The sequence below is a fragment of the Cebus imitator genome, unplaced genomic scaffold, assembly GCF_001604975.1.
Source record: "Cebus imitator isolate Cc_AM_T3 unplaced genomic scaffold, Cebus_imitator-1.0 Scaffold158, whole genome shotgun sequence".
Classification (NCBI taxonomy): domain Eukaryota; kingdom Metazoa; phylum Chordata; class Mammalia; order Primates; family Cebidae; genus Cebus; species Cebus imitator.
In genome coordinates this window covers 3941481-3963131 of record NW_016107473.1, presented here as the reverse complement: position 1 = coordinate 3963131, position 21651 = coordinate 3941481, and the positions used below count along the sequence as shown (strand labels likewise).

At 41.8% G+C, this 21651-nt stretch overlaps 1 protein-coding gene and 1 long non-coding RNA gene across 6 annotated transcripts in view; one reads left to right on the top strand and one right to left on the bottom strand.

Moving 5' to 3' along the window:
- ABCC4 (ATP binding cassette subfamily C member 4) overlaps positions 1 to 21651 on the top strand; it is a 276355-nt gene that overhangs the window by 165427 nt on the left and 89277 nt on the right. For 4 of the 5 annotated variants that reach the window (XM_017543557.2, XM_017543561.2, XM_037743897.1 and 1 more), the window contains one exon: positions 16640 to 16719. In XM_017543557.2, coding sequence (XP_017399046.1) covers positions 16640 to 16719 — 80 coding nt within the window. Of the gene's footprint in view, positions 1 to 16639; positions 16720 to 17922; positions 17988 to 19117; positions 19188 to 21651 lie in introns of those variants that run through there. The other variant, XR_005202632.1, reaches the window with a different exon arrangement.
- Positions 11865 to 13717, bottom strand: LOC119473422. The gene is made up of 2 exons (XR_005202633.1): positions 13613 to 13717; positions 11865 to 12124 (listed from the first exon to the last, which is right to left on the bottom strand). It is a non-coding gene; the product is annotated as an uncharacterized LOC119473422 (long non-coding RNA).

Genomic DNA, 21651 nt, shown 5'->3' with positions numbered 1-21651 from the left:
AGTCTCGCTCTGTCACCCAGGCTGGAGTGCAGTGGCGTGATCTTGGCTCACTGTAACTTATGTCTCCTGGGTTCAAGCGATTCTCCTGCCTCAGCCTCTAGAGTAGCTGGGATTACAGGTGTGCACCACCTCGTTTGGCTAACTTTTGTATTTTTGTAGAGACAGGGTTTTGCCATGTTGTCCAAGCTGTTCTCGAACTCCTGACCTTAGATGATCCGCTGACCTTGGCCTCTCATGTTTTCATTTAAATGACTCCTGGGATCACATTTCCTTCACTATATATTCTCAGAGCATTTTCTAGAATAGTCTGCAGCATTTTCCTTCTTTAAACTCAAGACTCACCCTTCACCACTTCCCTTGATCCCATTATATATTTATCTTTACTCTTCATTACTAGAAACACATCCCCTGGAAGTATAGAGAAAGTATGTCACTGCTATCCTCTCTTTTTAAAAAATAATATATATTTTTTGGCATTTTCTCCTCCTCTTAGCCTTCTGTTCTTTTTTTTTGAGATGGAGTCTTGCTCTGTCGCCAGGCTGGAGTGCAGTGGTGTGATCTCAGCTCACTGCAATCTCCACCTCCTGGGTTCAAGTGATTCTCCTGCCTCAGCCTCCTGAGTAGCTGGGACTACAGGCACATACCACCACGCCTGAGTAACGTTTTATATTTTTGGTAGAGACAGGGTTTCACCATGTTGGTCAGGCTGGTCTTGAACTCCAGACCTCGTGATCCACTGGCCTTGGCCTTCTAAAGTGCTGGGATTACGGGTGTGAGCCACCGCGCCTGGCTAGCCTTCTCTTTTTAGTGTGTATAAGCTCACAGAGGGCTAGGATGGTTAACTGCCTCTAAAAGACCATTATTCATGTATCTGTGCATTGGTGACTGACCTAGGAACAATCAGCTTCTGATGGGCTCCTCTTGAAATTGTAGAGCATAGAAGTCTTTAGTGAATGAATATCATTGTGTTGACTTAGCCATATCATCCAGTAGGGTGGCATTTCATTCATATTCATCATTTACATCTTAATCTGAATGTGGTTTGAAGATGTTAGGGCATGGGCAGGAAGAAGGGGGTCAAGAATATTGAATGTGTGAAATCTTTTTCAGAAAGGTCAATTGCAGTGGCGTTTTCTAATGGTCACCCCATGCTCTGCAGAGTAAAGTGCTTAACCACATCCTCTTCAGGCTCCTTTGATTCTTCTTGGCATAAGGTGGCTCTTGTGTCCCTTCAGCGCCCCTCTCTGCCGGCGCAGGCGGGGTCTTCCTTCTCCGTTCCTCCCCTCCAATGTCACTGTTGTGTTCTTCACTTTGCTCTCTTTATCTATAAGGAGAGTTCTCCTTTGTTGGGGTGGGAGGGGACTCTGGTCTCCTGTTACTTTCTCATCTCGCTCACCAGTTGGTGACAGAGGGGCCGTCACAGCAGGTACTTCCTCTGTGACCTGGGAAAACTGTGTACTGAGTGTCCATGTAGAACTGAACACTCTGATGGTGTCTCCAGGAATGGATGCATGTGATGGATAGAATGGATTCTGAGAGAAGACTGGCTGTAAAGTTGTTTTTAAGAAATGATTTTAGGGGCCGGGCGCAGTGGCTCACACCTGCAATCCCACCATTTTGAGAGGCAGATCACTTGAGGCCAGGAGTTTGAGACCAGCCTGGCCGACATGGTGAAACCCTGTCTATACTGAAAATATAAAAATTAGCCAGACGTGGGGGGCCGGCACCTATAATCCCAGCCACTCCAGAGGCTGAGACAGGAGAATCTCTAGAACCTGGGAGGCGGAGGTTGTCATGAGCCGAGATCATGCCACTGCACTCCAGCCTGGGTGACAGAGTGAGACTCTGTCTCAAAAATAAAAAGGTTTTAAAATTCTAATAAAGTACACATAGCATACAATTTGCCATCTTAATCATTTTAAGCACTCGATATAGTTTGGTGACATTAAGTACATTTGCATTGTTGTGTGGCCGTCACCATCCTCCATCTCCTGAACTTATCCATCTTCCCAAACTGAATCCCAGGATCCATTAGACACAAGCCCCCAACCACACCTTCCCTCCAGCCCCTGGCATCCACCATTCTACTTCTGTCTCTGAGTTTGACTATTCTACATACTAGACATAAGTGGAATTAAACAGCCTTTTTCCTTTTCTGACAGGCTTATTTCATTTAGTGCAATGTCATTATGCTTCATCTATGTTGTAGTATGGCCCAGAATCTCCTTCCATTTTAAAGCTGAATAATATTCCATTGTATGTTTATACAGTCAACCAGCCTCTGTATCTTTGGTTCCACATGCTCAGATTCAAACAACTGCGAATGGAAAATATTTGGGAAAAAAATCCAATAAAAATAATAATGCAACAACAAAAAATAATGTATAACAAATACATAGGATTTACGTTGTATTTAGGCATTATAAGTAATCTAGAAATGATTTAAAATTAAATGGGAGGGCCGGGCATGATGGCTCACACCTGTAATCCCAGCACTTTGCGAAGCCGAGGTGGGCAGATTACTTGAAGCCAGGAGTTCGAGACCAGCTTGGCCAGCATGGCGAAAGCCTGTCTCTACTAAAAATGCAAAAATTAGCTGGCTGTGGTAGTGCATGCCTGTAATTCCAGCTACCTGGGAGGCTGAGGCAGCAGAATCACTTGAACCTAGGAGGTGGAGGTTGCAGTGAGCAGTGGAGTGCAGTGATCACTCCACTGCACTCCAGCCTGGGCAACACAGTGGGACTCTGTCTCAAAAAGCAAACAAAATGAAAAATAAATAAAATTATATTGGATGATGTCTGTATATTACATGCAAATACTACACCATTGTATATAATGGACTTGAGCATTTGCGGATATTGGTATTGGCGGGATTGTCAATCCCACACAGTTACAGAGGGACAACCAACTGTACCACCTTTTGTTTTTCCATTCATTTGTTATTGATCTCTTGGGTTGCTTCTGCCCTTTGACTGTTGTGCATAGTGCTGTGAACATGGGTGTGCAGATATCTCTTCTAGACCCCTGCTGCCTCTTCTGTTGGGTATATATCTAGAGGTAGAATTGCTGGATCATGCAGTAATTCTATGTTTCATAATTTGGGGACATGTCATATTGTTTTTTTTTCCTCATTGCACCTACACCATCTTTATGATCCCCCAACTATATACAAGAATTCTGATTCCTTCACATTCCTGCCCATGCTTGCTATTTTCTGATTTTATGATAGTAGCCATGCTCCTGGGTATAAGTTAGTGATTTTCTCTATTTTCTCAAGTCAGTAAACCCGACAAGGTGGCTTTGGGTTGCTAGTTGTGAGGAGTGCCAGGTTGCCTGACATCTTTGGGCAACCTTTTTTTTTTTTGGAGACAGAGTCTTGCTCTGTTGCCCAGGCTGGAGTGCAGTGGTGCAATCTCAGCTCACTGCAGCCTCTGCCTCCAGGGTTCAGGTGATTCTCCTGCCTCGGTCTCCAGAATAGCTGGTATTACAGGCATACACTATCATGCCTGTATAATTTTTTGTATATTTAGTAGAGACAAGGTTTCACTGTGTTGGCCAGGCTGGTCTCAAACTCCTGACCTCAGGTGATCTGCCCAACTCTGCCTCCGCCTCCAAAAGTGCTGGGATTACAGGCGTGAGCCACCGTGCCCAGCCAGGCAACTCTTCCCTGAAAACAAGCTGCCTGTGCGATGGAGTCTGTGCAGGCTTCTTTGTTGCGCGTCTCTTCTTGTTGCCTTTCTTTGGCATGCTTCCTCTTTTTTTAATCCTACACTTGAAAATTAGATCAAACGCAAACTGTGTTTAGATTTATTTAGTTTCTTAACTCCTTTCCTGTTTGCCTTTTGACACGCTTGGCATAAGAAGTCTTTTTTCAAGTAGTAAATTAATTTAGGTGGCATGCACCCCACCTGAATTTTGTTACATGCTGGCAGTTTAGATAAATGGACATTATAATCTAGCACATTTCTGCCCAACACCACTGCGCAGATTCGCAAAAGCCTACAAAAGTGATAATATTCTGCCAGTTTGGGGCCTAGAAAAAGAAGAAGAAAAAAACCAGGGCGTATTTTCTTATTTGTGTTTATACGATGCCTGTGGGGAAGCCAGAAATGCCGTAGAGCAGTTTACATGGCTAAATACACATGAAAAAAGATAAGGGACCCAAAGATGTGTCTTTGTAGACACATGGGAGAAGAGTCAGTTCAGATCAGTAATCGTCAGCTGTATTTGGAGATACATTCTCCTTCACAACCAAAGATTTTTCTTTTTCCCCCTTAAACTCACCATTTCCTTGAAGAATACACTCTATTTTTAATGACTTTATTGATTTGACGATTGGGTTACAATGTACTTTATTTACTGCAGAAACGTTTCGTTCTGTCAGCACTTAATGCGAATAAATCTACTTTTTTGGCACCACTTTGGTAGACTGTAAAACCGCTTATATTTGCAGGAAAATTTGTTTTGCCACAGTATGTTTATATACAGACTCAGTGTGACTTTTTCCCCCGTAAAAATCATTTTGTATCATAGTTTAGCTGAGAAATAAATACACACATTGCGGTAATCATTGTATACTGTTAGAGCAGTAGAAAACAAAATGTGGGTTTTATGACAGGGATCAAAAAGGAGATTTAATATTCATAATTAAAGTCACTGATTTAATGCTTCATTTATTGCTGCTGTTTTAAGGCTTAGCAGTTTTTGGTCCATAGTGTGTATATCTCTTAAAAATAATAAATATACAGTATACCCTACATTCACTGTTACTGTCTTCTGCATATGAATTTAATATTGATTATACAAGACCCAATAAAATTCAATCTTTATTTCCTACTGTTCAAGGTATGAGCAAAGTTAAAATACATTTTGCTGATATGTTTTCTGTTAAGTTTCTTTCTTTTCTTTTCTTTTCTTTTTTTTTTTTTTTGAGATGAATTTCCCTCTTGTCGCCTAGGCTGGAATGCAATGGTATGATCTCGGCTTAATGCAACCCCCTACTTCCCAGGTTCAAGTGATTCTCCTGCCTTAGCCTCTTGAGTAGCTGGATTATTGGCGTGTGCCACCACCGTGAGTTGATTTTTATATCTTTAGTAGAGACAGGGTTTCACCATGTTGGCCAGGCTGTTCTCAAATTCCTGACCTCAGGTGATCCGCCCGCCTTGACATCACAAAGTCCTGGGATTACAGGTGTGAGCCACTGTGCCTGGCCTGTTTTCTGTTAAGATTCTTAACTTTTTCATGAAAGCAGTGTCATATAATATTTAGCTTTGCTCTATTATAATAAATTTAGTTTGGGAAGGAAGCTGATATATAAATCATCTTTAAAAAAATTCTTTTCATGAAACATTTTTCTAGTACACATCTTTGCCTAAATAAGAGAAATACTATGAATTTTATTTATTTACATTATAAATTTTTGTTTTACTTATTTTTCATATGATAGTGGGATATAATATTGGCAAATTGAATATCATCAAATAGCCTACAACCTTAGTCCTGAATCAATACTATGCCACAGGAGCATTTGGAATATCCACAACATGTCCATTGTATTTGCAATCCATCTGAAAAAATAATACATAAAGACAAACAAATGGATAATTTCCTTTAAAAATGAATGTATCAGAAATATCACTATGTTTATTGCTTTAGCTACATGTATGCTTCAATATGATTGGCAATTATCCAATAAACTTGTGCCAGGTAAAAATAAACACCAGTCTGGGTTATTCAATTTTAATGAATATATAAAATAATACTTTAATAGTTACACAATATTTGTTTTTTGAAATTTACTTTTGAATGCATTTAACAAACTGGCTAGGAGTCCTTCTTTAAAGAGAAGTAAATGCAATTGTTAACAGCATCTGCAGTCTAAACCCAAAAACCCATGTTCAGCCAACTTCGTGATCTCTAATTCAGATTCACATCTACAGTGAAGTGCAAAAAGCATGCTTTTAAAAGATGACAGCATTCGTGAAACTATGGAGGTGCTTATATTGCTAGTGTAGGCAAAACACCCAGCAATACAGAGCGAGGTCGTTTTCCTTGATTCTTTTGCCATAGGAAGAAATGAACTTCCAGGGAGGTAATGGAGTCCTTCTGAGAACCATGATTAAAAGTCTTTGGGAATTATCAGCCAAACTTAAAATGGATCTCTAGGTTTTCATGGGGAGTTGTGTTAAAAAGGGACATTTTAATTTAAAGGAACCAAGTTGATAAGGTAGGTTCAGGGAACCAAAAATGTTGGACAGATTTTTGCTGGGTTGACAACTTGTGCGGATCAAGGGTTTTTAAAGTGGTTAATTGTCTGCTTCTGGGAAAATGGCCACAGCTTGCCTCTCCTTTAGGGTAGAAGGAAGGTTCTGAGTCTGTGATTTTTCCCTGCTCAAAGTGAATAAATATTTTAAGTAGGTGTGGTCAGCTGTCCAGCTCTTTACTTTTTCAGCTGGGAAGAAAAGAGTCATATTCAGAGCCAACAAGGACTCGCAGATGCCCCGTGCCCAGGAGCAGCTGAACACATTCTCAGTCATGCAACCGAGCAGGCTAAGTGATGGCGAAAAGAATATCACGCACAAAGATTTGATGTCTTTTTATGGGAGAACAAAAGAGTTTCGATTCTTTCACGTTGAGTTTAGCCTAGCCATTGTGAGGCACAGGAGGTTTAATGAATCATTGTTTAACTAGGATCCTGCCAAGTATTTGACCATTAAATAGACTCCAATGTGTATAGAGTTCTTCTCTGACAGACTCTTATTTGACTGTGATTAATTGGCATCGAATTATTTAATTACCTCCACAGAAATCTAAGAACAGTTTGTGTTTTGATTAAGTTATTTGATGTAGGAACACGCATGGGGCTGGGGAGGTCAGCTCAGCCCTCAGGACTCCCTGCTACTACCAGGGCCAACTTCTGTGGCTGCCCAGAGCTCAAGAAGATCCCTGAGGATCAAAAATTCAGACAGAATCTGGATTTTAACCTTTTCTTAGACTATAAAAAGTGTTTTGGCAACTCAAACTTATAGCATAAGTTTGTAACACTTTTTTTTTTGCATGTTGAAATCCTTTGAAGTTATTGATTGAGGTTTTTCTCAGTTCACAATTGAAACATGTTAGACATTCCCATGTCTAGGGGAGAGGTCAGCCAGCAGGATGCATGGCACAGTAAGAGTAAGGTAGAAGAAAGTCAGCGATCGCAAGATCTGGTTTGGGCGTTGCTGTCCTTGGAGAATAGCACCATGAGGGCGTGAGATCGCCATGGGGGAGATAGAGTTCTGAGAGGTGGAGCCTCCAGATATAAGGGGGCACCACTTATAGTTAGCAGATGGGCAGGGTAGCAGGGGTGGAAAGAGACAGATATTAAAAGAAAGAAAATCAGGCCAGGCGCAGTGGCTCACACCTGTAATCCCAGCACTTTGGGAGGCTGAGGCAGGTGGATCACTTGAAGCCTTGAAGAGTTCGAGATCAGCCTGGCCAACATGGGGAAATCTCTTCTCTAAAAACACAAAAATTAGCTGGACGTGGTGGCGCACACCTGTAATCTCAGCTGCTTGGGAGGCTGAGGCCGCTTGAACCTGTGAGTTATTCGCAGATGTTGCAGTGAGCCAAGATCATGCTACTGCACTCCAGCCTGGGCAACAGAGAGAGACTCTGTCTCAAATAAAATAAAATAAATTTGTATCCCCGAAGCCAGCATCCATGAATATTTTTGAAAAGACAATAATTAACAGTATTACATGCTGCAGGGAAAGTCAAGAGCAATGAGAATGAGGGAAAAGCTGGCTGCTGGGTTTAGAAACTAAATGACTGGTGAACACCATGGTGTGAAGAGGAGCAGGAATGGGACTGCAGAGGCTTTTGGGGCATTTGGATAGGTGAAGAGTCCCCCTAAGGTGAAGATGATAGTTTGACTAAGAGGTAATGTGTATTTTCAGCTTTTTATAACTGATAGCATATGTAGAATAGTAAGAATTATCATAGTATTTCTAGCTCTTCAAATTTTATCTGAATTTTTAAAGAAGAAATTCAGTGGATAATTTTTCTTTTCTCCTTGCTTCTTAATGGTGTACATAAATATACATATACATACATACATATATACATACACACACACACACACACACACACACACACACACACACATATGTATTCCAACAGAAATTCAGGCATTTTTATTGAGCACAGCATAGCTAGTTTTGTGTATTACCTGTTGGCGGTTCCCAGATATTAAAATGATGAGCCGAGGATAGAACTAGCGATCAGATTTGGGTGTTGGTTGGTCCATTTCCAGCACACCTTTGGGTGCTTTACATAGGGTGGGTAGTGGGAGGGCCCATTGTCTTCAAGTTCAGTCACGTTCTCACACCAAATGTTTTGCTGTCCTATTTTTGAGTATTACATTTACTTGTATGTAAATCAGAGATAGAGCCGCTTTTGCCCACTGAATGATAATTTCCATTCAAGGTAATCTGAGTTATTGAATCTGATACTTGCCTTTGTGGAAGTGGAAATTCCTTGTCTAGGTGAGTGCTTTATAAATAGGCGTTGCTGCCACCCTCTCTGTGGGAACACATTCTTGGAGACTGCTGGATATTTCTAGGCCCTTGTTTTTACCCCTCCATTACTCATTCTTTTGGCGATATTCCATGAGCATTTAGCCATGAACAATAGTGACGGGATACTGGACCAGTAAAAAGTCTGTCTCAGGGATTAAAGTGGTGCATTCCTGTAGCAGAAGAGGTTAAGAGATTGGCGGTCTTCTTTTTCTTTTAGAATCAGAGGTTCTTAACGAAAGCTCTGCTGTGTTGTGGTTCCTGGTTTAGGAATCCCCTGAAATCGTATGCAAACTGCACACGTGTGCATTTCCAAGCAAAAACACCTGGTGGCATTTGTTGGCCATGTAGTGTTGGAGAGCAGCCGTCCTGGAAATCCTTCTACTGTTGCTGTCCAGGGGTCTGTACCTCCCTGACGCTCTATGAGGTTGGGCCAGGTTCACTCCTCCCTGGTGTGTCCTTGAGATCCATGGGTAACAAGCATCAAAGGAAATGGCCTGGTCTGTCTTCTTAACTTTTTCTTTTTAACACTTAACAAATGTAAAATAATGATCACTTTTTGTAGCAAAGCATGCATAGCTGCTGTAGCAAAATGGTTTCCTGAGGTAGTTTATCAGGTGTTTTCAACGGCTTCAAGGATAATCCCCCACAATACTTCCTAGCAATGAGTGATTTGGCTTTGTCCTGGGTCGTACAACGAGTTAAGGCCTGGAATGAGGTGGAACTGGAGCCCCTGGACTTTCCTAATCAATTCTGTCTTTTTTAGATGGCATGTCCCCATTCATTCATTCATTTACTTACTTGTTACAAGTTACAGCCTTCGGTAACTTGCGTAATTTAATCTTGAGGTGGAGTTGTTTTAAATGTTTCACTTTAATTATTTGTTTTAATTTGATTAGCCAAGAGAGAATTCCTGAAACTCTTCTAAGCAGGAGTGATAGTCAAGGTGTTGACCATCCAGTGCGGCAGGCAGTAGCAATCAGAAGGGGCCTGGGCTGTCAGCGGCTGCTTTGGCCATCGTCATTTGTGTCAGCCCTGCCTGGAAATTTATTGGTTCACTTTTATTAGTAGTCATTTAGTAGAACTTGCAAATGTGTCCAATAAAGCAGCTTGATGTCATGGAGGTGTTGACATAAGCACCCATTTCTGAACCTCCGGGAGCTGGGTGTGAGTCGCAGCCTGGATGCCTGACAGCCGGGCATCTTGGAATGAATTACTTACTGCCTCTAAGCCTCCACTGTGTCTTCTGTAAAACGGCAGCAGTATCTGTGTCATAGTTTTGAGATGGTGTATACCCTGTGCCAAAGATGATTTGCAACACTAATTTACTGCTCTGTGGGGTGTGCTTCAAACACAGCGTTGAGTTCACTCTTCCAGGTTTGTGTGTCTAATTTGGTTCCTTAAGAAAATTGTCTGGATTAGGGTGTAACTTTATATTATTATTATCATTTTGAGATCAAGTCTCACTCTGTCACCCATGCTGGAGTGCAGCAGCATGATCTCGGCTCACTGCAACTTCCGCCTCAGGTTCGGGTAATTCTTCCTGAGCCTCCTGAATAGCTGGGACTACAGGCACACACCACCACGACTGGCCGCCTTCTCTCTCTTTTTTTTTGCATTTTTTAGTAGAGATGAGGTTTTGCCATGTTGGCCAGGCTGGTCTCAAATTCCTGACCTCAGATGATCCTCCTGCCTCTACCTCCCAAAGTGGTGGGATTACAGGCATGAGCCACTGTGCCCAGCCCCTTTTCTTTGAGACAGAGTCCCACTCTGTTACCAGGCTGGAGTGCTGTGGCACAATCTCGGTTCACTGCAACCTCCGACTCCTTAGTTCCAGCGATTCCCCTGCTTCAGCCTCCCAAGTAGTTGGGATTACAGGCATGTGCCACCACACCCAGATAATTTTTGTATTTGTAGTTAAGACAGGTTTTTACCATGTTGGCCAGGATGGTATCCATCTCCTGACTTCATGATCCACCCCCCTGGCCTCCCAAAGTGCTGGCTGGGATTACTAAGGCATGAGCCACAGCTCCTGACCTTTTTTTTTTTTTTTTTTTTTAAAGAAAGAGGGTCTTTTTTGCTCTTTTGCCCAGGCTGGGGTGCAGTGGTGCAATCATAGCTTACTGTATCCTCAAACTCCTGGTCTCAAGCAGTCCTCTCCCCTTGGTTTTCCCAAGTGCTAGGATTATAGGCTTGAGCCACCCTGCTTGGCATCAGTGGATGACATCTCTAGTCATGAGTGAATGAACCAAGATGACCCTAAGGAAAAAACTCTTGTCCAGCTCCCTGCTCTCAGTGAGGAAGGCACTGGGATGAGTTTGTGTGGGGTCCATCTGTGCACCCAGAGGCAGAAGCCGAATGGCTCTCCTTGGCAATCTTCTGCAGACCTCTTTCTCCAGCGAAGTCGAATGGGTAAAACATCCATCTCTCCTAACTGCATTTGTGCCCCTCCTAAATGCTTCCTCCTTACAAACATGGCTTTGAAGAGCCGTGAGTACAGGGAATTTTCAGCAGAGGCCTTCAACACCTGATCCTTTCCACTCCCATTCCACACCCAGGTCGTCTCCTATCTTAGCACACCTTAGGTCATGCTCTTCCCATCAACTAGGCAAATATTTGTCATCCTTTTGTTCTTTCCCACCTCTTGGTCCTGACGGATGTCATTCCTTCCACCTGATCAAAGTCTGCGTTCTTCATCAACACATTCTCGGCCCTCTTTCCAAATTCTCAGGCCCTGTTCCCACTAGGGCTGACCCTTCCTCACCCGGCTAACTCCCACCAGCTGGCAATGTCCCCCTGCTGTCGTGCCTTCCTGATTGCCACCTGCCTTGGGCATGGTCCATGCTTTCTTATTTCTGCCACCTGTGTGTGTGCTCGAGTCGGGTTGTGTTGCTCTACATGCTGTGCTCACTTGTATGTATCGATTAACCTGCCACCAGTGTGATCATAAGACACTCAGAGAGGGCCGGGTGCGGTGGCTCACACCTGTAATCCCAGCACTTTGGGAGGCCAAGGTGGGTGGATCACCTGAGGTCAGGAGTTTGAGACCAGCCTGGCCAACATGGTGAAACCCCGTGTCTACTAAAAATACAAAAATTAGCTGGATGTGGTGGTGTGTGTCTGTAGTTCCAGCTACCTCCTGAGAGGCTGAGGCAGGAGTATAGCTGGAACCTGGGAGGTGGAGGTTGCCGTGAGCTGAGATCTCGTTAGTGTGCTTCAGTTTGGGTGAAAGAGTGAGAATTTGTCTTAAAAAAAAAAAAAAAAAAAAAAACTCCAGAGAGACATCAAACAAACATCAATTTAAAGTCGTGAGACAAGTAAAATTTTAATTCCAGTGAGCAGGTTCTGATGAGTGATTATAGGTGTTTTACCTGATGGGTGTCAGGAGGGAAGGAATGAGTGCAAAGTAAGAGATTATTGATCCTGGAGAAAGGAAAACTCAAAGCTGGATAGATAACAGATGATGAGGTTGCCTTTTGCCTTGAAGCCATTTGGGTTTTTCTGAGTCATTTAGTGAAGACAGTCTCACCTAACACCTTCCAGTTGGGGGTCAATCAAATGGGAAGGATCTGATTAGAAAAGGAAAGAACACATACATACATCTGAAACTCATTTTCTCCAATTTGTCATGTCATGTAATAAAACCTGGAAACTACTTTTTCAAAGATATGTTGTAATTCTATGACAAGGCAAGAAACAACTGCACTTTGAAAATACAACGTAATTACTCTAGAGAGGCATTCCTTCACATCACTATAGGGTAACTATAATCCCTAGTTGATTTACTGCAGTCCTGATTCTAGCTTAATTCCTAGGAGATACAAAATTCTCAGTACAAAGTGTCTGCCCTGCTGCTGGGACCACTCTCCCACTGCATCCGGGAGCCTGCCTGTGGCTTTCCCCATCAAACGGCTTTTCCCTGCCTTTATCCCACAGCTGCCACTGTAGCGAGCACAAGTCATGTCCAGGATCTGCTACCTGGAACCACAGTTCTATCTTTGGCCTGTAAGCATTCAGGTGGGGCAGGAAGAGTAAAGACGAGCAACTATAGGTGCTTCATCCCTATAGGTGCTTCATTCACATTTGCTGTGACAAGCAACAAGTGATCATTGAGAGTCTTTCTATGGGAGGGTTTGTCTACAGTTTTCTTCCAAAGCACGTTGCTGAGTTCACTCTTCTAGACTTGTGTGCCAAATTTGGTGCCTTAAGAAACTGGCTGGCTGGGCACGGTGGCTCACGTCTGTAACCCCAGCACTTTGGGAGGCCGAGGCAGGCGGATCCCCTGAGGTCGGAAATTCGAGACCAGCCTGACCAACATGGAGAAACTGCATGTGTACTAAAAATACAAAATTAGCTGGGCGTGGTGGCACATGCCTGTAATCCTAGCTACTCGGGAGGCTGAGGCAGGAGAATTGTTTGAACCCAGGAGGTGGAGACTGCAGTGAAATGGGGCAGCAAGAGTGAAAAAGAAAGAAATGAAGAAACGTAAGAAAGGGAGGGAGGGAGAGGGAAGAAAGAGAAAAGGGAGGAAGGAAGGAGAAAATGGTCTGGCTTAGTGTGCACCTTTTATTTTATTTTATTTGTTTTAAGGGAGAGGGTCCTGCTTGCTCTTGCCCAGGCTGGAGCTATCATAGCTCACTGCAGCCTCAAACTCCTGAGCTCAAGCAAGCCTCTTGCCTTGGCTCCCCAAAGCACTGGGATTACAGGCACGAGCCACTGAACTCGGCTAGATGCACCCTTTTAAGTCTACCATGTAAATAAAAGATCTCTTACATGACTTTACCTTTATGGTCTGGGAGGAGTTCCTAGCTTCAGAGGAATTAAATAAGGCGAGGCCATGGCTAGGCCAGAACTTTTCCTCCACTTCTGATTACCTGTGAGATCCTGATTATCTCTGCCTGTGATCTGTTTCCTGTTCTGTCTGTTCTGCCGTGCTTCTTACCTGTTCTCCTTGCCTGCTCTCCACCCGTCCTGTGGTCTGTGTCTCCTCCATGTCCTTCCATCCCTTGTCCCTTCTCTGTTAGGTTCCCTCCTCACCCCGAACCCCAACCCGGCACCTGGGGTCCGCCATCGCCTCTCCTACTCTCTTCCTTTTCTGAAATGTTGGGCTTCTTTGCTTTCTGTGATGCTTTCATGCGTCATGTCGGCTTCTGTTGCTGTATCCAGACTTAGTCTGTAACTGTGTATTTCAAATGCCCTTTGAAGGAACGCAAACAAATAAATCGGCTCAACAGTGCAAAGACAGTGGCGAGGGTGACATGCCAGAAAGACTGAATACAGTAATCAAGCATTGCAACTAGGGCCTTGAAATTTGAAAACAGGCCACTTAATATTTGTAGCAGAAGGGCTTGCACTGCATTGTACTCCATCCTGGGCAAGAGCAAGCAGGACCCGCCCCCTTAAAAAAATAAAATAAAACCAATATATACACTAAGCATTGGTCTAGGCACTGGGGAAAGTGCGAGGAGCAAAGCAGACAGCAATCCCCTGTATAAAGATTGCTGGTGCTCCCATTTAATGCGTTTGAGTAGAAAGGAGCCAGCTGTTCTTTAACTTCTGGAAGTATAGAAGGGACGTGAAAAGGGCAATAGTTGTATATATGAATATGACAAGGTTATCTTATAGGTTATTGACACAGAGGAAGAATTTCTCTTTTCTTTAAATTTTTTTTTTGATATGGAGTCTCACTCTGTTGCCTAGGCTGGAGAGCAACGGTGTGATCTTGGCTCACTGCAACCTCTGCCTCCCGGGTTGAAGCAGTTCTCTGCCTTAGCCTCCTGAGTAGCTGGGATTGCAGGTGGCTACAAAATTAGCCACCAGGCCCAGCTAATTTTTTGTATTTTAGTAGAGATGAGGTCTTACTATGTTGCTCAGGCTGGTCTTAAACTCCTGGCTCAAGCTCTCTTCCCAACTCTGCCTCCAGAAGTGCTGGGATTATAGGTATCAGCCCCATACCTGGCCTATCCTTTAAAAAAAATTTGAATATTGCTTTCAACTTCTTAAAAACCGAACCATACTACTTGGAATGTTTCTGAATACTGCCTATGTTAAAATGTTAACTTTTCCATTTAAGAAACAATTCGTGTTTTAATTATGTCTTTAATTTTTTAACTTATATTTTCCTTGATCCGGTATTGGTTCATTGCAGTGAGAAAAAATAACAAGACAGACTACAAAATCCCTAAGAACCTGTAGGAAAAATACTCATCTAATTTTAATGTTTCTTAAGTATAGCTCATAAAATAACAGCTGATCTCTCGCCCTGCCTAGCGTGGTCTGGCAAACAGCAGAAGGGGCCCCCTGCCCTGGGAGCTGGTTGGAAATGAGGCTCCAGCTCCTCCCCGGGGCCACTGCATCAGGGCCTGCATTAGAACACGCGAGCTTCCTCCCCGGTGGCATGCTGCAGAGCCTGTGGGTCATAGTCATCATCGCACCTTTTTGTTTTTGGTTTTTTAGCAGCCGTGAAAAAGTACCTGGCGTTGTGCCTGGCCCTTTTTTTTTTTTTTTTTTTTTTATAACAGGCATGAGCCCATTAATCCCTAGGACAATCCTCTAAAGGAGGTGTTATTAGAGGCTCAGAAAAGTTGTCACTGGGCCTGCCAAAGGTGTCACAAAGTGATGCTTTCTGGAGTCTGCTTGTCCTAAGCCTGAGATGGGAAAATTGAGGTGCAGCTCCGGCTTGCATACCCTGTGCTTCCTGGCCAGCTGGGCACCTTGGGAACACTGCATAGGCTACATTAGTCCTGGCAGCTTTGTCCCCAGCCTCTGACCACTCGTGTGCACTTACAGCCTGGTATGAAGGCCCCAGGACAAGGTCAGTTGTGACAAACCCTAAACCACAGGAGGCTGCACATCTCATCTGTAAGGAGTGCTTCCAGAAGCACTAATGAGAAAAGAAGTTCAGAGGCCTAGACACACATACTTCTCAGGGGTCGCCTACATCCACATAGGCTGTGTGTGTATAACTTTCATTTTTTTGTTTTCATTTCTGAGACAGAGTCTTGCTCTGTTGCCCAGGCTGGAGTGCAGTGGCACAATCTCTGCTCACCAAAACCTCCACCTCCTGGGTTCAAGTGATTCTCCTGCCTCAGCCTCCCTAGCTGGGATAACAGGTATGCGACACCACGCCTGGCTTATTTTTTGTATTTTTAGTTGATACGGGGTTCCACCACGTTGGCCAGGCTGGTCTTGAACTCCTGACCTCGTGATCTGCCTGCCTCGGCCTCCCAAAGTGCTGGGATTACAGGCATGAGCCACCGTGCCCAGTCAACTTCCATGTTTTTGAAGGAAATCATTTGAAAGAATAGATATTTATTAGAAACCAGTTTTGATCTGTTTCTGACACCTTTATGACATACTGTTTTCTTGGATTCTACCTGACAGGGGAAATAAAGTCGATGCTAAGCATCACTCTTCAATCATTAAATAATATTTCTGTCTTCTTGCATAATTTCCTCTTGTGTTCTTAGATAAGAATAAGCCTGTTTTTGTCACACTTTTTGCACATCTGAAAATGACACCTTGTTTGCCAGTAGTAAACTCACAGCTTGAAAAATGATAGGATCCCAAGTTTCCCCAGAAGTGTGAGGTGCAATCAACCAGGCTGAGGAAAAAAAAAAAAAAATGAAGGTTTACAATTACATTTATATAAAAATACACCACTTAGCAAAAGAAATTCTGATAAATAAAGCAGAGTTAGTGAAATGATTAGGATCAATTTATGTACATTCATCTACCTACTTTGCATTTGGATTGAAGTCCTCGATTGGGTCTTAAAATGAGGGAACATTCTAGAACCCACCAACCCTTTCTGATACAGTCACAAGATTTTTTTCCCCTTGATTCTTTAAAATCAGGGTCACGTTTCAACTCCCTGCCCACTGCCATTTGATGATATTTTTGTTTCTCTTTAGGTATCATCCTATTTTCTTTTCCTTAACTGCTGACATTGGCTTATTTCATATGAATGCGAAATATATTGAATACATATGCATTTAAAATATTGTTTTGATTTGTTTGCGAATTGTTTCTCTTAAAGGGTCTATCAGGGGAAATGAGTAATTTTTCATATCCTGTTCTTGCAGGAAGAATTTTAAATCGTTTCTCCAAAGACATTGGACACTTGGATGATTTGCTGCCGCTGACATTTTTAGATTTTATCCAGGTAACGTTGAGAGTAATGTCAGGTTCTCAAATAGAAACCTGAAGTTCCTATTTTTTCAAGCCCCTTTCATGGGGGGTGGGGGTGAGGCGCTCGGCCTGGCTATGTGTAATGTTAACTTAATAAAAGGCTATGTTTGTAAAAGAAAGGAGCGGTTATAATTCAGAGGCTAAGCTGGCTTGAGTAATACCTCGTGTGTGGGAGTGGCTATACAGTCGTGTCAGGGTTAGTTTGAAGTAGCTTCATGCTTGGTAAGTGGCTCTCTGTCTGCCTCTAGGTATCTGGCGTGGATTTCGCTTTACTGTGAACACATTTCACAATATAGAAACAATCACCTCTCACGGAAAGATAGCCTAGATTAACTAAATTATGCATTGTATTACCACAAAGGGCAAATACTTAGAGCACTTTTTTTTTTGGATAAAACCAGGTGTGGTTACTTACAAAGAAAAGATTAGTAATAATAAGGTGAAAATAATACTTTATTAACGAGGACAATAGAGAGCAGTTATTGCAGATAGAAAGCCTTTAAAGGCAAGGATATCTAAGCCAATTTGAGTACAGGATCAAAGTCAACTCAGAAAATGTCTTTTTTGTTTTCACGCGTTGATAGCTCTAAGTCTAAAGCTGTCTTTGAAAAAAAAACAACAATCCCACAGAAATACCTTCTGTAAAGCATTTCTTTTGTTTGTGAACCTGAGGCTCTAAAGAATAATGTTGGGTCATCTCATCTCTCATCTCCTTATTCAGTACTGTTGCTCATGTGGTTTGGTTTTATTTTGTTTTTTCCTGTTGTTTAATTCTGTCTACTTGTCGGTGGCTCAAGCTGGGGTATCTTTTTTTCCCAAGTATTTATTTTGGAAATGCATCTATTAAAAACTATACATATTCCAAAATCTCAGCTGCTGTTGCTAACACTTTATGAAACTTGAACCTCTTTGACTTTTTATAAGTGCCAACTTAACAGTAGTTCTAGTCATTCGTTGAATTTAAGGCCAGTATTTCTACAGCTGGGGTCTGCAGTTTTGGCTTGATCATGTGGTCCCTCTAACCACCCTTTTTTTCTCAGTGCTCAGATGCTTCAAATCTCCTCTGGAGCCACTGTTATAAAAAGAACCAAAATTACTTAATTTGGAAAATTAGCTATGTCAGAAAAATCAGTCATAGGCTTGAAATGCTTACAGGAATTTCCTGTTCCTTACACAGCAAGGCAGCAAATGAACAAACAGCATAGCCGATGGGCGAATGCATCCACCGTTTACCGAGGTGAAGTAAGTTGAGACTCACCGGTGGAGTATCAAACAAGGACCTCTGATTTTGTTTCTTTTGCAAACTTGTTTTTAACATGTGCCCTGCTGGGTTTAGCTATATTATTTCTCCCCGAGAAGCAGTCACTAAAACAGTTGCACGGTTTTCATAGAATGCAGATGACTGTCCGTACACGTTTTGACAGTGATTGTTAATTACTTCGAGAATATTTTGTGAAAGCTTCTATTTCTTTGCAACTGCAAGCTAGGCAAAGATCGAATTTCCAAAGCTGGCTGGCCCACTATGTGCTTAGCAGAGTGAGCCATCATAATTAGAATCCCTCATGTGTTTTGCCTCACATATGGAGGGAGAGGGATGGATGCTACTTGATGTCAATATAAAACATTTCTTAGCAGTGTGAGGAGGGAAAATTCTAGTCTCGTTGTACTTCTGTTTAACCAGAGAGACAAGGGCGTCTTTTATTATCCACTCACGTCATCTTGGTAAACTTAACATTGTGGAATACTACTGGCCCCAATTAGCTGATTTTCTTGAATCTACAGCAGAGGTTAAATCCTAATGTTATTGTCTCCAAGAAAGGAGTATTATCTAAAGGATAACTCAGTTATCATTTATGATAAAGATCTGTTGTCACTTGTTTTGTTTGCAGGTGTCTTTAATAAGGCTTCCCATAATCCCTTCAGGAAGAAATATTTTCTCCTTTTAAAAATAGTATTAGCTAAATATAAAAGCTCTGATCCCTGCCATTGTTGTTGATTCTTTGAGGGACGTTTCCCAACATTCATTGTTTAAATGGTTGTCAGGAGGAATCAAGTGAAACGTGGTAAACAATGCAGTAACTGGTTCATCTTACTTTGTGTGCGGAGCCTTTCTCTCGGGGATTTGCATTCGATGAGTGGGCTTTTGACTGAGGTATCGCCAGGATCATTTTGAAGTATTTGGGCCTGTTGCTATATTAGGAAGTGAAAATTTTTATTAAAGCCACACACCAAAAAAAAAAAAAAAAAAAAAAAAAAAAAAAAAAAAAAAAAAAAAAAAAAAAAAAAAAAAAAAAAAAAAAAAAGCATTTGACCTGCCCTCAAATAAAGACCAACAAAAATCTAAATGTAAATTGATTTTTTTTTTTTTTAAGTTGCCTAGGCCTCTGTAAGGATGAAAACAAGCCAGTGGTGTTCTGGGACTCTTAATGGAATCATGTAAACTTAAAATAAACACTATTATGGTAAGCACATAGAATGAAAACTAATTTTCCAAATCAAATACATTATATTCAATTCATTTTCCCCAATCAACCAAATGTTTAAAACCTGTTAGTTATAACAGCAATCTTCTGGAAATTAATTAGAAGCCTATTAGCTCTGCTAGCTGAGCCGAATGAAGGGGGTTGCTTGGTACATTCCTAAGTAGTCTGAATTAAAGCAAAGCAAGGTCAAAATGACAGTTAGCTTTGTTCACCTCAAGGCTTTGCTTACAGTCGTTGATCTTTTCCGGGGGGAAGGAGGGAGGTGTTTTGTTTTTCAAAGGAAATTTTGTCTACTTTGATTCAGTTCTATGATACATTTTTAAAATTTATTTCTAGTACCAGTCGGGTGCACTATACAGGAAGCATGATATTATCTATGCTAATAGTAGCTCTCTCCATGGCACGGGCATCTGAAATGGAATTGACTTTCAGGCGTCTTGTTTAGCGCATCACTTCTTCTACAGGGTTTATTTAGCCCCTTTCAAAATTCAGATTGTAGGAAATTTCCTGGATTACTTTGTGTTTAACATTATTAGCAAAACATGCTGCTGACATTGGGCCCCTGGGTTTTTGTGGTTCTTACCAGATTCTATGGGTAATAATCACAGTGACTAGCAGGTCCTTCTAAGCCCAGAGAAACTCACAGAAAGTGGAGCCTTCTCAACCCAGCAGCTGAGATTGACTGAAACAATTGAGTTTAAGAAGACTGGGAATTTCTTTGTCAAGATGTTACCCTTGGTGTTATCTAGCTGACTGATTTACAAGGCAACTAAGTATCATCATACCAACTACAGTTGGTATTCTTGAGCCAGAAAGAGCTTTGGCAGGATGTATAGTAACACATAGAATGAAGATCAAAATCCACAGAAAAGTTAGGTATCTTCATGCAGAGGGAGTTGAAACTTAGCACTTACCACAAGGTGCAGACTAACACTGCTGAGTTGGTACTCTTACTAAAGCTGAGATTTAAAATCAAATAGCTATAGAAATAAATAATGTAGTTGCATTTATCCATGTGACTTTTTTTTTTTTTTTTTTGATAGGGTCTGGCTCTGTTACCCAGGCTGGAGAGCAATGGTGCCATCTCAGCTCACTGCAACCTTCACCTCCCAAGTTCAAATGATTCTCATGCCTCAGCCTCCAAAGTAACTGATATTACAGATGACCATCACCACTCCTGGCTAATTTTTGTATTTTTAGTAGAGACAGTGTTTTGCTATGTTGCTCAGGCTGGTCTTGAACTCCAAACCTCAGGTGATCCACCCACCTCAGCCTCCCAAAGTGGTGGGATTACAGTCATAAACCACCATGCCCAGCCTTATGTGACCTTTTTAATCCAGGGCATTCATATTTGATTATGTTTTCTGTATGATGGTGATCATTTTATTGGTTTTATAAGTAGGAGGCTGAAACTGTGGACCATTGGGTCAGAACTGAACTGTTTCCAATTGAGTTTGCCGAAGACCGGGGGCGTAAACCTGAGAGTAGAGCCTTCTGCTTGTGGCTTGGTGTCTAGAATGCAGGCTCTGTAGAAGCAAGTTTGAAACCATGCACAGATTTTATTACTCCCCTGATGAAATTGCTTTGATAAGGAAATTCTGGTTTGCAGGTGACCAGATTTGCCGGCTAGCTAGAGGCAATTAACCTAACTTTGATTTTGGGACTTCAACAAAAGATTTGTATTTGAGTTTTCATTTGTTTGTTTTTTATATAGTTAGCTATTGGCATTCATTGCAAATGGGGAACAGTGACACCAATCATTTAAAAGCAGGTTTCATTTGCTGTCCTTTATTAAGGGAAGAAACCCAGAAGGACAGCAAGGGTAATGTGTCTCTGGGACTTTGGAACCCAAAGTGGCTCAGGTGTGCAACAGTAGTGAATAAAGCAAGATAAGGTTTTTGATTAGGCCTTTTGGAAGGAAACTCAGAATTAAGGGAAGCTTTTGAATATATCGTAAGATATAAATATATCACTAGAAATAAACAGCTTAAAGAATAGAAATGAACAGTCTGCAAGTTACCTCAGGGTTGCCATGGGCTAATCAGATAATTTAGCCAAGGCTGGCATTGCACATCTGGCTTATAAAGGGTTGTTCAAACATGTTTTTCTTGTTTGCTTTTTCAAAAATGTTAACAGCTTTGAACATCTACAATATTTCTAAAGCCAAGTCATTTATGAACATAGAATGGCTCTTCACAGGTTAACGCTGAATATCTTGTTTTCATAAAGAATTGAAATACAACTAGCATAAAGATCTGCATCTAGAACTCAAGTTCTTTGAATAGGAGTTTGGCATTTAAAACATAGTGTATTTGCGTAAACCAACAAACAAAAACATAGAGGTGATAGTTAACATTCACATTTTAAAGTGCTTGATTACTTTTTTTTTTTTTTTTTTTTTTTTTTTTTTTATAACAGGCATG